The 12,972-nt window shown below is 41.4% G+C and overlaps 1 protein-coding gene across 4 annotated transcripts in view; it reads right to left on the reverse strand.

Moving 5' to 3' along the window:
* Positions 1–12,972, reverse strand: part of cobl (cordon-bleu WH2 repeat protein) — a 64,072-nt gene that overhangs the window by 31,735 nt on the left and 19,365 nt on the right. For 3 of the 4 annotated variants that reach the window (XM_036130590.1, XM_036130598.1, XM_036130601.1), the window contains 6 exons: positions 12,313–12,523; positions 10,053–10,281; positions 9,377–9,424; positions 8,073–8,161; positions 7,517–7,588; positions 1,958–2,140 (listed from right to left, as the gene is read on the reverse strand). In XM_036130590.1, coding sequence (XP_035986483.1) covers positions 1,958–2,140; positions 7,517–7,588; positions 8,073–8,161; positions 9,377–9,424; positions 10,053–10,281; positions 12,313–12,523 — 832 coding nt within the window. The remainder of the gene's footprint in view (positions 1–1,957; positions 2,141–7,516; positions 7,589–8,072; positions 8,162–9,376; positions 9,425–10,052; positions 10,282–12,312; positions 12,524–12,972) is intronic. The other variant, XM_036130600.1, reaches the window with a different exon arrangement.

Here is a 12,972-nt window from a genome sequence, read left to right on the forward strand (position 1 = left end):
GGCATAGATTAATAACACATACAAAATGTACTGGCCAGACACAGCAGTGGTCTTTGAGCCCCTCAGGTTTCAGTTCTGTCCTAAGATACATCCCCAGTTTAAGGTTTAGAAATGCACATCGTGTCTGCATCTATTAGACATTCCGATGCATTCTAGTCTGATGCAACTATTTATAAAGCACACACTTAAAACACACTGTCTATAGGTGGTGAATTGTTGATAAGACCAGCTGAACCCATCAACAGCTTGTCCTTGATCCTCTTCAACAACACCAGAAATCCCGAGACACGAAACATGAGACGTGCCCTGCACTACAGTGTGTCCTCGCAACAGGAGGACCTGCGTGAATACATATGACACAGTGCGCAGACTGGGACTGGGATCTATTATTGGACCAGTCATTGGTTCTTCAGATAGCCTTTCCAACTCCGGCTCTGTTTTGCAGCGTCCCAGAGATGTCGCTGCAGTTTGGATCTGGTGTCAGTCATAACTCTCAGTCTGACAGGTGCGTGGAGAGATATCACATCTCTGTCTGGACAAGTCTCATTTACAATCCCTAAAATTAGCAAGGCAATTACACAGAGCCTGTTTTTGGAGTCGAAAGCAATGCAAAAAACGAAAGAATAGAACATTAAACACTCACTATTGGGTAATAAATGTACAGAAAAATTTATGTTTAGCACCAATATGTATTAAGTTGTATTTAAATTGCACCTGCTAAGGTCTTTGGCACTCCTGGTAAATACCCATAAAACACTTTATTGTTGTAGCGTAATGCCATAGAAAGGGTTGAAAATTAATGGAAGTCAATGCACAGTCATCAGTAAGTATTTAAAACAAGGATTTGTGTGTGCGTTCGTGCGTGCGTGCGTGCGTGTTCTTGTACTTGCAGCTGAGCAAGAACATTTTTTGCTCATTTTACTAGTAAAGTGAGGACTCTGACGTAAAGTGAGACTTTTTTTGGCCGTTACTTTTTTCTGGGCTAGGGGTTAGGTTAGGTTTAAACTTATTTGACACTACAGTGTCAATTAGGTTTAGGTTAGTCACGGTAATCTTTTTCGTTTGTTTTAATAAAGTTGTTTCTCTGTGACGTGTTCCTGTGTGTAATAGTTTTACACTTTTAACATGAATTAAAAGAGAGGTGGAGATTTCGGCTGGTTTTTATTGAGGTGGGCAGCATTTACGTCGTATTGTGTCTGAAAACAGTCTGATCTGGTAACAATGGGTGACGATCTTCTTAGTGGTTTGCTTCCACTAACTTCTTTCAACTGTTTAGTGGTTTAGCGTTAGTGAAGCTAAACCATGTTTCGTCTATCGGAGGCAGAAGCAAAGCTGTGCTGTGCTTTTTACTTCAACGTGACTTCTTTATTTAGGTCTATGTAAGTAAGGCGAGAGTTGCCATCTATTCATTTGTAAATAATAAATGTGAATGAAATGTCCTGTACAGCACATTTTATTTTGGTTAAAAACACGGGACATCCCGGCTAAAATGGGACAGCGGGCAACCCTAGTTCCCACACCTTTTTCATGCTAACGTTTTTTTTCCCCAGTCTCAAATTTATAAGGAGGTTGCTCAGACCATAATTAAAGATAAATACAGAACCTGCAAAAACCACAGACTGTAAAGACGGAGGGAAGGAAAATATAAGCATGGATGGATGAACAGATGGATGGATGGATGGAGATCTGTGCAGTTCTATATTATAACGGCATGCAAGTTGGAGAGAGTTTGCTGTATCATTAAGAAAATTTATATATTTTTTTACTTCTCTGGCTATAAATGAGTGTCTCAATGCGCTCAACGACAGAGCACATTTTACAGATGCAGTGTTTAACTATAAATGCAAACAACTGTGCGTATCTACACGGAGAGATGTTCAACAAGTGGTATGCTTCATCTCACCAACGAGTCTACATATGAGAACGACACAACAATCGGAGTTTTTAATCTCTTCACCTGATCGCTCTTAAAACTTGCAGTTCCCGGTCTGTGTGTTGGGACAGCAGGTGGTGCCGGGGCCCTTCTCTTCTTGGACTCGGCTTTGGCATGCATCGTGGGAATATCAGCGAAGGACTGAGACTGCTCCAAGGGGCCAGGACGTTCCTCTCCATAGGTGACCCCGGACACAGAGGACAGACCCTGTGGGGGCAATGGAGAATAAAAAGAAGATAAATACATCAAAGCACAACAATAATAATAAAGAAAATACATGTGCATATGTGTAATTTACAAAAGAACTGCTTTAGGTTCTGTATAACATCTTTCTCTCGACCTTAAAATAGTGACAAATAAGCAGAGATCATCCGTATTTTGCACTATTGTAAATTTAAATCTTACTTTGAAGGATTGCTGTCACTTTGATAACATCAATACTTCTGAGTTAAACAATAATGCACTCTCATGAAGATTATCATATTGCCATTGGCTCGTCAAGCCCAGTGAGAGTACAAAGCTGACTAAAACTCAGAGCTCCTGGAGAGTGGTGGCTTAGTGGTTAGAGAGCCGGGCGATTTGCATTTTGGAGTGATGGTTTAACACGGAGACAAATTTCCCCTCAGTGGGACAACAGACGGAAATATTTCTTTTTTTTAAAGCATCAAAACGCGCAGATAATCGGAAACATAAAGAACACGGCAAAATAAGCCATTCATTAGTCATAACTAATATTGCAGCATTTATTTGATCAAGCTGAAAGTGCAAGCTTACTTTCAAAAGGGTGGCTGCTCTTGACTGAATGCATTTCAACAAAAAAAAAGGAGAAAAAAAAAGGACTTGAATGTGTGATCAAAGAGAGCCTTGAGTGCTCCTGAAAATCCGAGCCTCCCTGTGGCTCAGCTTGGTACAGAGCCTTGGCACAACAGGGGCGCCACGCCAGGGTGTGCAGCCCCATGATCCAAGTAAACTGTTTAAAAGCAAATTAACCAGTGGGTTCAGACAATGCCTGAATGCAACATAAAAGAGCAGAAAGGAACACTAAGTTCTGATCATTGGAATTAACAATGCCCAGGGTCAGAACATGCCATGACCGAGAAGCGCAAAAAAAAAAAAAAAAAAAAAGTAAAAATCAAAACGGCGAACAAATGGTGGCTCTCTAATGAAGTCCTGGAGACAGACGTACAGAGAAGCATCCACAACATACTGTTTACAATAACAACTAGCATAAATCTTTTTTTTTATAAATAATGCAAATCGCAAATGCGTCCCAAAACAGCCCCAACCTAAGTTGCCACAAATAAATTGGGAAAAGACTTTTTTTAAATGATGAAACTCTTCTTTCACTCAACGGTTGTTCTCAGCGATGTGACTGATATGTTCGCAGGATGACAGGAAGAAGAGAAGGGCAGAAGGAAGTGTGGCAGGCTGCAAACAGAGTGATGAACGACGACAAAAAAAAGGTGGATGCTGGAGGGGAGGCTGATACGACGTGGAATCTCCCCCAAAAAAAAGAAACTCGTTTCAAGTCGAAAAATAACATAAAAAAAGGTTCAAAGGGAGAAATTCACATGAACTCTATCTGACTTGTTCACCTGCTCGCTCTTACTCCTTCGACCTAGTTAGAAACATGAAAACTGCAAGTGGGTAAAATAGATCAAAATGTTCCCCGGCGCTCTGGGAGGGGAACCCATGTCGGCACTTCCTTTATTATAACAATACGGGCCACGCGGAAGGAACCCGGGAGAAAATCTGCATAACTATTAGCATCATTTACATTTTGCTTCTTCTGGCGATGACTGTTAGTAGGAGAGGAATAAATAGAACATGCCAGCAAATAAAAAAATAAATTAAAATTAAGCTATCAAAAACAAAACTTGCTTGTGATGACAACAGCGACATCCTGCGCCTGCTGTGATTTCAACTCAGGACGCTCGCTAGCGTTTAGAAGTCATAGTTGCTGAAAAGAAAGGCATGCGGTACTCCTCTGTCCTCTGCTTGAATCCTTCGTGTCTGTTTCAACTAAGATCACTGGTGGTGGTGCGTGGTTGGGGGAAGAAGCCGTGCAATTTATAGAGACCTCTGAAATGCATACCTGACAGAACGTATGAGGGAGAAATACCAAAATCTTTAAAGACTTCAGCGGGGTTGGCAGCGAGCAGAGGGAATAGACAGATGCTCTCACACAAATGCTAATGAAGAAAAGTTCATGCAGAGTTTACGGGTTAACGGGGATTTAGAGCTCACGTATTTTCAAAGGAAATCCATACGCTAGTAATGTATTATAAAACAGGAGTAAGGAGCAGATACTATGTGGTCTAAGCTTATATAGTGAGCTGATTAAGTATTTACACTCAATTAACATTTTTTCCCCCCATTATGCAAGGTTATAAACTTCAATGTATTTTATTTGGATTGACCGACACAAGTTTATACTTCAGTTTAAAGAAGGAGGAATGTGATACTCGCTTTTCAAAAATCTTAAAACGCAATCGTGAGAATGCGGCGTCCATCCACCATCCTTTAATTCGACACCCCTAAATAAAAGCCGGGGTAACATCGCCTGATGATGTCCAACCATGTGGGATGATGCCAGCCGTTCTGCCAGGACTGTTAGAGAACATTAGAAAGACCACACAGCATCATGAGGACCAACGAACACGTGTGACAGGAAGGCCGTGGAAGCAAAAACCAACCGAGGCGTGGCCATGGCTTAGACTGACGGGCCGAGGAAAAACAGTGTTAGTCGGAGAAGCAGTCAGGAGGCCCACGGTGACTGTGGAGGACCAAAAGAGATCCATAGAGCAAGTGGGAGAATCAGCTGACAGGACAGCCGTCCATCTTGCAGTCCACAGATTTTGTCTTTATTGAAAAGCAGCAAAAACAAAGCCTTTGCTGAAAGGAGGAGCTAAGAAGAAGTCCAGTTTGATACAGGCTGAGCAGCCACAGCGGACCTGCGGAAGGAGGGGTGCTGGTCCGATGGACGCACACTTGAGCATCATGTGTGGAGGAAGACTAAGAGACTGCCAGTAGGCGGTGGCAGCATCATGCTGTGGAGTACTTTGCAGCTGAACGCAAGAAGTGAACCCGTCCAAGGCTAAAAGAGACTTGAAACTGAAGCGGGGGTTCACATTTCAGCAGGACATACTGCCAGTGGGGCAGTTAAGCCCAAATGTATTCATACATCTGCTGGATTTAGTTATCAGATTTAATAATTTTTTTTATTCAAACTAGAAGCTTTTTTTCCTAATTGGAAATGGCACGCACATCTCCCAAAAGACAAGTGGTATAAGAGAGGGAGAAAGTGATTTCTCGGTTGTTAAATCCCAATTCCTCTTCCAGAATGACTCAGACTCTTGACCATAAACAATGCCAAAGCCTTTATGGCAATCACACCAACAAAACTGCTTCTTATGGTACGCTCACATTGAACGAGTGGTTTACATGTTATCCCTATGTAAAGGCGCGTTCAGGGGCGAGTTAATGGTGCGCTACGGAGGACAAAGGCAAGGATTGGGCGAACAGAGCCAGGCAAAACATACTCCCACATAAAAGTTTAGTCAAACATAAAAACTTGTTTCTTTTTTGGTGACATCTACCTCACACTGTAGTTTCATAGTTTGAAAACTACATCTGTATCCTATCCAGTCAGAGGAAATACTTTGGTCGACTTTAAACATAAATCTGCTACAGGGTATATTGTGGACTCAAGAAGATAATGGAATGGTAAAGAACCCAGCATATCGTCTATAATATGTAGTACATGGCATGTAGTATAGGCGTTAACTAATTTCCCTTTAAGCCAAAATGACAAACATAATGATTGCTGAAATGTCAGCATTTTCAGGACCACACACTATTACCCTGACCTACACAGTAGTTTAGCCCTTAATGAACAATTACAGATAACAGGCTGGGCTTTTAGTGCTAATGTAGCCGAGGTAGTGTAATCTGATGCCTTCAGGGTGATAACACGGGATGTGTGTGTGTGTGTGTGTGTGTGTGTGTGTGTGTGTGTGTGTGTATGTGTGTTCTTTGATGCAGAATGCATGTGTGTGGTCTGATAACAGTCAGTGGATGAAATGGCAGTCATAGTCATATCAGAGAGGAACGCCAAGCTGCATTAAAGCCCAGTGATAACAACAATAAAGCTAAGAATAAAAATATCTATAAATCAAACTGAGCTGCCACTGTCTTAGATCCACGTTGGTATTCTGATGACATCATTAAACACAATGCCTGGTACTTAGCGCTTACAACATCCAGTCCGTGCTGTTTCTTCACACTTCCTGGCTCCGTTCACAGTTTTCCTTTCAATATTTTTCAAAGAACCGTCTCAAAGATATGAGACACATAATCAGAAGCCGGCCACGAAGGCCATACACCCACATTGGCTTAAGCCTGGACACAGACCAACACCGGAGGCAACGCTTAGTGTCGGTGACATGGCAGAAAACAGAAGGGTGGAGTCAAACCAGGAGCTTTTTAACTTAGGCAAAGAGTGAAGAGAACAGCAGAGAGCTGGCTAGTGTTTCTCAACGTAATACAATTGACTCCCTTCTTGATTAAGTTATGTTTGTAACAAGCAGACCCCAGCAGCTGCATGTGAATCTGTTCTACAGCGGTGAGATTACAGGCCCTTTTATATTGGTGCGCCAACCGAAAATAATCAGTTTTTAACAAATCCATCGAAGATGCTGATTTTACATTACGTTTTCAAATGTTAAAACCAATAACCTGCTGACCTTAATCCTATAACTCTGTGACTAGGCCTTACATGCATTAACCCTCCACCTGCTCCTATGTATTAATAGCCACCAGTACCCCTGTCTGACAAATTACCCCTTGAACAACTTTTCACACGCAAACACTTCTAATTAGGTAAAACAAGTCACTTTATTTCAGCGCGAGGTGTGCCTGCTGAGAAATGAGGTGTCAGCTGCTGCCCTCTGGAGGACAATAGCAAACACAGCAACAACAGCTAACTAATGAACATGTACTAAAGCTGAGGTGACTGCACTCAGACTCTACACTTTAACTTTAAACCAAAGGAAATTTGCACCCACACAGTGTTCACACATGCTCTGCTTCTCATTGCCTCGTGTGGCAGTAAGAAGCAGCGCTCCATGTTTCTTTTTTAGTAAAAACTGAAAACAGCATTCTGAACGGGTTAGATCTTTTTTAATAGAGACATGCCATTGACACCATTCTGCAAAATCACTTTGAACAGCTGAATGCAAATTAAGGTCTGGACTGATTAGAATAAAAGCAAATTCACATTTTAACATTTTTCATTAGCAGTTTACCTTTTGACATAATAACATTTTGACAAAACGAACCTAACAACTCGCAGCACCAACAAGTTTTTATAGTTACTGTTGTCCAATCCAACCATACAATTAAAAGTTGTATAGGTATCAGTTCACATTAGTTTATATATATATATATATATATATATATATATATATATATATATATATATATATATATATATATATATATATATATAGTGTGTGTGTGTGTGTGTGTGTGTGAATATTGAATAAACCTTTGCTCTTTGATAAATATTTAACAAATACTTACATTGGACTTTGAGTCTGAGTTTTGAATTGCAATATCATCAAAGTCATCCATGTCCGAAGACTTTGTGTCAGCCTGCAAATGGAAGGTAAAACTCACATGCAGCATTCACAAACACACACATGCATTTAGTGTTTCTCAAGAACCATTTTTTTTTTTAAAAAGCTGCCTTACATCAGTTAGCAATTTATTTCCACAATCTCATATCTATTCATAGTCCTTGAACAAAATAAGCAATATGTTTACAGACGAAGGATAAGTGTTTGAAAACGGCATTATGCATGCATCATTACATATGTGTTAATACAGCAACCGAGCAAATATTTTCTAGAATACAGAAGTAGACACATTGTTCTTGATGGAAAGTATGCAGTGACAAAGGCTCTCTACGCTTCACAGCAACATGAGCAAAAATAACAACAGAAGCATTTCAACATAGCTCAGAGGTTTTAGTTTTTTTGGTGTGTTTTCTTTTTACGGACAATAGTTTTACTTTCACTCGAAAAACACAATAAATAAAGTTATGTTGTGAAAGAAATGGGTAACTCTGAAGTCTTACCTTTGATTTCTTTTTGCTGAATTGAAAAATATTCAACAGCCCTTTCTTTTGTGGTCTTCCCAAACTAGCAGTACTGGAATAAATAGAATCTACAAAAAATAAAGAACGGTAGAAGAAGGAGAGTTAGATATGGCATTTTCAACGAGCCAGAAGAATCAGGGGCCAAGGTCCTTCTGGAACTTTTTTAGATATTCAGACCCTGAAATCCATAAATCATAGACATAAGGATCAAGGGTCTACATGATTTTTAAAGGAGCAATAAGTGATTTTTCACCACTAGGTGGAGCTTGAGCGCTGTCTATGTGGACCACAACAAGATGTGTGTGAAGCCACGCCTCTCACCCCTGTATGAGCCTATTTGTCAAGGATAAAAACACAGCAAAAAAAGCATCACCTTTCAGAGGAACATGTCTAGTGAAGAAGTTAGTAACTCATAACTTTATAATTCTGTTAGCAAGAGATCGTCCTGATCTGCTGGGAGCACTCGCCGCCATTTTGTGCCTGGCAGTGGCATTTTATGGGCAGGGAGGGGGCAGCTGTTTGTGTGCACGTACAGTCCGGCTGTGTAAACAGGTGTTTGGAGAACAAAACAGAGAGATGGTGTGTTACGTCCATCTAAAAAGATACCTTTAGTTCGTCACAGAACTTTTATTTTTAGTTCTTTCTATCTAAAATAATGAACTTTCGCTTATTGCTCCTTAAACTATTAAATATTAAATATTAATAATTGTATCTAAACTACATTTCAGAAATTCCAAATAGTTGTTTCAATTAATTAGAAAAAAATAATACTTTATATCATTTGTGTTTTTTGTAACCAGTCTATTGGTTTTGCAGGTATTTTTCAAACATAATGCAAATGTGACGTCTTCCCATATAGCCCAGCAGAGGGCGCCATAGCTTAATCCTTTTCTACCAACTTCATTTAACCTTTACATGTTAAATTGATGTTTTGCTCACTATAATGTTTTAATCACTATAAGAATGGTGACCTAAAACATTTCAGTGAAACAAAGCTGCCCTGTTCAGTGCAGCAGTAATCTGATCTGGTCTGTAAACAACGAAGCTAATTAAGTGAATAAGAAATTATTCAGAAATCAACAGTGTTAATAATCTTCGCACATATTAAAACTATTATCTTCACACACACACACTGACAAACAAGTTAGTTAACACAGGATTACTCCTGGCAGCCTGCAAAGCGTGTTCGATGGAACAACAAGACTTTGTTAATGAGGTAGCAGCAGTAGATTGGGTTAAACAGCCACTGGGGGGTTAGTATAGGCGACATGGAGGACTGATACCTGCATACTTGTTCAGAGCGGGGGCAGAAGCTCTTTTAGGCTGTAAAACTGAAACAAAAGCATTTACAGACAACCTGAGTCATTGATAAGTCACCTGCGTTATAATAGACGTTATATAATGATGGATCTGTCGCACTGTTGAGACACAGCACTGGACCAAGGTTTTTAAACATCAGAAACCGCAACATAAACTAAAGGAAATTGAAGATTAGTCTTGGAAACAACAGATGATTTTACATTATCTTGAGAAAGGGGAAATTAAATAGTTTGATGCAATAATTTTTCTTTAGTTTACTAAAGTCAGTGGTTGAAACGTTGCAGTGTGTTAAAGTTTAAAACTAAGTGAGTGCTTTTGCAGTTGCAACCCAACGTCACGCCAAGAACTACATCACTGTGTTTGACCATAAAAATGAAATAAATCTTTGCTCGTAAAATTCTGTCATAACAAAAGGTTTCTATGATAAAAAACAAATCAATAAATATCCGTGGCTGTGGTTTCGAAGCATGACACAAATCATAAAATCTGACCTTGGATCCACCCTACACTGCCAGATAAAGGACAAAATACCAGCGTGAGTTAATCTCGGTTGCATTCAAGGTTGATTTGTCACTGAAACTACTGTCGTAAAAACGCGGGACCACATGAGAAGACGCGTTGGCTGAGCTCAACGTTTACCTAGGCTCTGGTCGTGCGCATAGAGTTCCCGGATGCCGAGCTCGGTCAGAGACTTGTCCAGCGGTAACTCGTGGCGACTGATGCCGTCTTTCAGGAGGAGGACGTGTGCAGGGTCAAAATCGCACTTGTCACAGACGGCCGGTATCAAAGCCTGGAGCGGAACCAGCGGGTTGACCCGGACCACGGCCTTCTGGTTGCCGTGGAAGTTCACCATCAACCGCACCGTTTTCTGATACACAGGAGGAGACAATGATGGAGACGGTTAGTCAGTGAATCCTGGTAAGCTGATCATATAAAAGCCTTGATAAGTAAAAAAAAATGTGTCAGTCGATGGGCAACTCGCAATTAAGCATTTAAACAGCAGGAATTTGTTTTAGAACAATAAGAGTGGGAAATCACTACACAAAAATGGTTGGTTGCAACAGAGAAAACCCTTATGGATGCAGCACACTCTCACAGCTTGTAGCATCTAGAGCACTCTGCAGCTGCAGAGTACAACAAAGAAAACCTGCTTCCCCTGTGAAGCCTCACACATTTTTTTTTCTTCTGTTAAAAGAACGGTCCATCTTCATCTTTCCGGCATCTGTACGTCTTCCTCCATCATCTATGGAGTTTGAGACTCACAAATTCTCCTCATTACTGACAACACGGCAACTCTGGCACAACGTCTAAACAAGGAAGTTGATGGACGAAGCTTAATCTTCTCTAGAGAGCTGCGAATACAGCCCACATGTAAAACTAAACTCTTCATACTCAAGGGATATATTGCCAGGGAGACAATCCGCATCACCTACTGCATGAACACTGATCGCTGTGAGCGCTGAATGGTGAAGCAAATGACGACACGATTAGCTCTTCTCCATGGCACCTGTACATTTACAGGCTCAAATTTGGTGTGGTATGAGCAGGGAAAGCGGGCAAGCGTATTGACACGCCCCGGTCTGAAAGCGCTAAATTATGGCTAGACACGCCGTCAGAGCATCTCCGAAACTGCAGCTCTAGTAGAAAAACTGTGTTTCCGAATCTGCCGGGGTCAGTATATTTGGGCTTTTAAGGCTCAAGGACGCACATAGGGAGCAAAGGTTGGCCCATGTAGCCCGGTCCAACAGACAAGCTACCGTAGTTAAAAGTGCTTCAGCGATCAAAGCTGCTGCGATAGAAAGGTATCCAGATTCACAATGAGTAGCAGGTCTTCATCGTGATGTCTGTCCGTCCACCGAAAGTGCCAACTACGGTTACATGAGCATCAGAGCTGGACCACAGTCAGTCCAATCGAGCGTCGGTATGATGTGCCAGACAGTCCTATACAATGAGGGCCAACCACACAACTTCTAGGACTTCAGAATTACAGTCCCAGACACCACAGCACCCCTTTGGGGGTCTAGTGGGGTCAGCACAAAAGGCAACATTAGCATGCTAGTCATAACGTTATGGCTCACTGGTGTATTTTAGCCAGGGCACATCTATTATTGATTACCCGAGCACACGCTGATCTCACCGCAGTCTGATTTTATCTGCTGCAAACGCCTAAAGGGGGAGGAGATAAAACTGCAAATGACTGACGGCACTTGTTGGAGGAGCGTCGGCCTCTGGCCTGAGGCCAGGTGGGGTCAAAGGCAAACAGAGCCGCCCCTGAGCCCTGAGAACAGCCGAGAAATAATGCATGGTAACTAAAGGTAAGGGACTCATCAAATATTCAAGCTGCTGAGGAAAGCCAGAGAGAAAAAGACACAAGGAAGGAAAGAACCGCGGCGTGAAGCAGTGACTCAAACTGAAATAATAGGCTTGAAGGAGCCCAAGAAAACAAACAGGGTTTCACTCAGAAAAGGCACAAACAGTAAAATATGTCTAAAACTGAGTCCAACATGTGGGTCAGTTCACCAGCAACCAGCTTCCTACCTTAGCAGGAGCCCTTACAGGTTTCACTGGCCTTGCCTTCCGCCAGAGGCCATTTGGTGCAAAGCAGACAGGGGGGGGGGGGACACATTACATGGGGCCTCAAGGCAGTGACATAAAGCACGTAAATACTTCTAAATATAATAGGATGTAACAAATTTATGTCTATTATATCAAATATATTAACGGACAGATCACTTTATGGTGTTTTTCAATTCACATCCTCTTTTACTGAGATAGCTGATTCATTAAATATTAGGAAAATGTCACAACAACGGGAACCAAAGCCTATTCAGCTTAAATGAGAGGATGGTAGCCCACGCAGCAAGTTTTAAAAGAGGAATCCGGATTCACCCTAACTCACCTCTGGCACTTTAGGAGCTGGTCTACGCGTCACTCTCTCCTCCACAACTTTCTCCTTGATGAGCACGCAGGCCACATCGAAGGAGCCGAGCAGGGCGTTCGCCTTGAAGCCCAGAGAGTGACCCTCGGGGGAGAGCAGCTCCAAGGTGTGCAGCGACGGGTTGAGATGGTGGCGGCCGCACAGGTCGACCAGCAAGTCCATCAAAGCTTTACTGGGAGACAGGAGAAGGCAGAGGAGTGAAAGTGTGGCCGTCTGCGTGTGTGTGTGTGTAGGGACAGAATATTGGGTTACAAAGCCAGCCTGGCTTCAGCTTCATTAAAAAGGAAAGCAGAACAGAGACAGACTCTTACATGATGCACTGAAAAAAAAAAAAGCAGGATCACTTATTTGTCTTTATTTTTTTGCCACAAGTAACTGTTCTTTCAGTTTTTGAAAAACTCAAACGTATGATGTGTTCACATGTAACTTGATATTCTATAGAGGAGAAAATTACTATATGCTATGTTTCTAAACAAATTAAAATGTCAAATCCAAAATTAAAACTATAAACTGCAATGACTTATCAAGGAGAAATGCTTTCGAATTGCAGTTTTTATACCATAAATAACAACCAAATACTGAAAACTTCCTTTACCTGGACAAAATAAATAGTACAGATAC

The sequence above is a fragment of the Fundulus heteroclitus genome, chromosome 3, assembly GCF_011125445.2.
Source record: "Fundulus heteroclitus isolate FHET01 chromosome 3, MU-UCD_Fhet_4.1, whole genome shotgun sequence".
Taxonomy (NCBI): Eukaryota; Metazoa; Chordata; class Actinopteri; order Cyprinodontiformes; family Fundulidae; genus Fundulus; species Fundulus heteroclitus.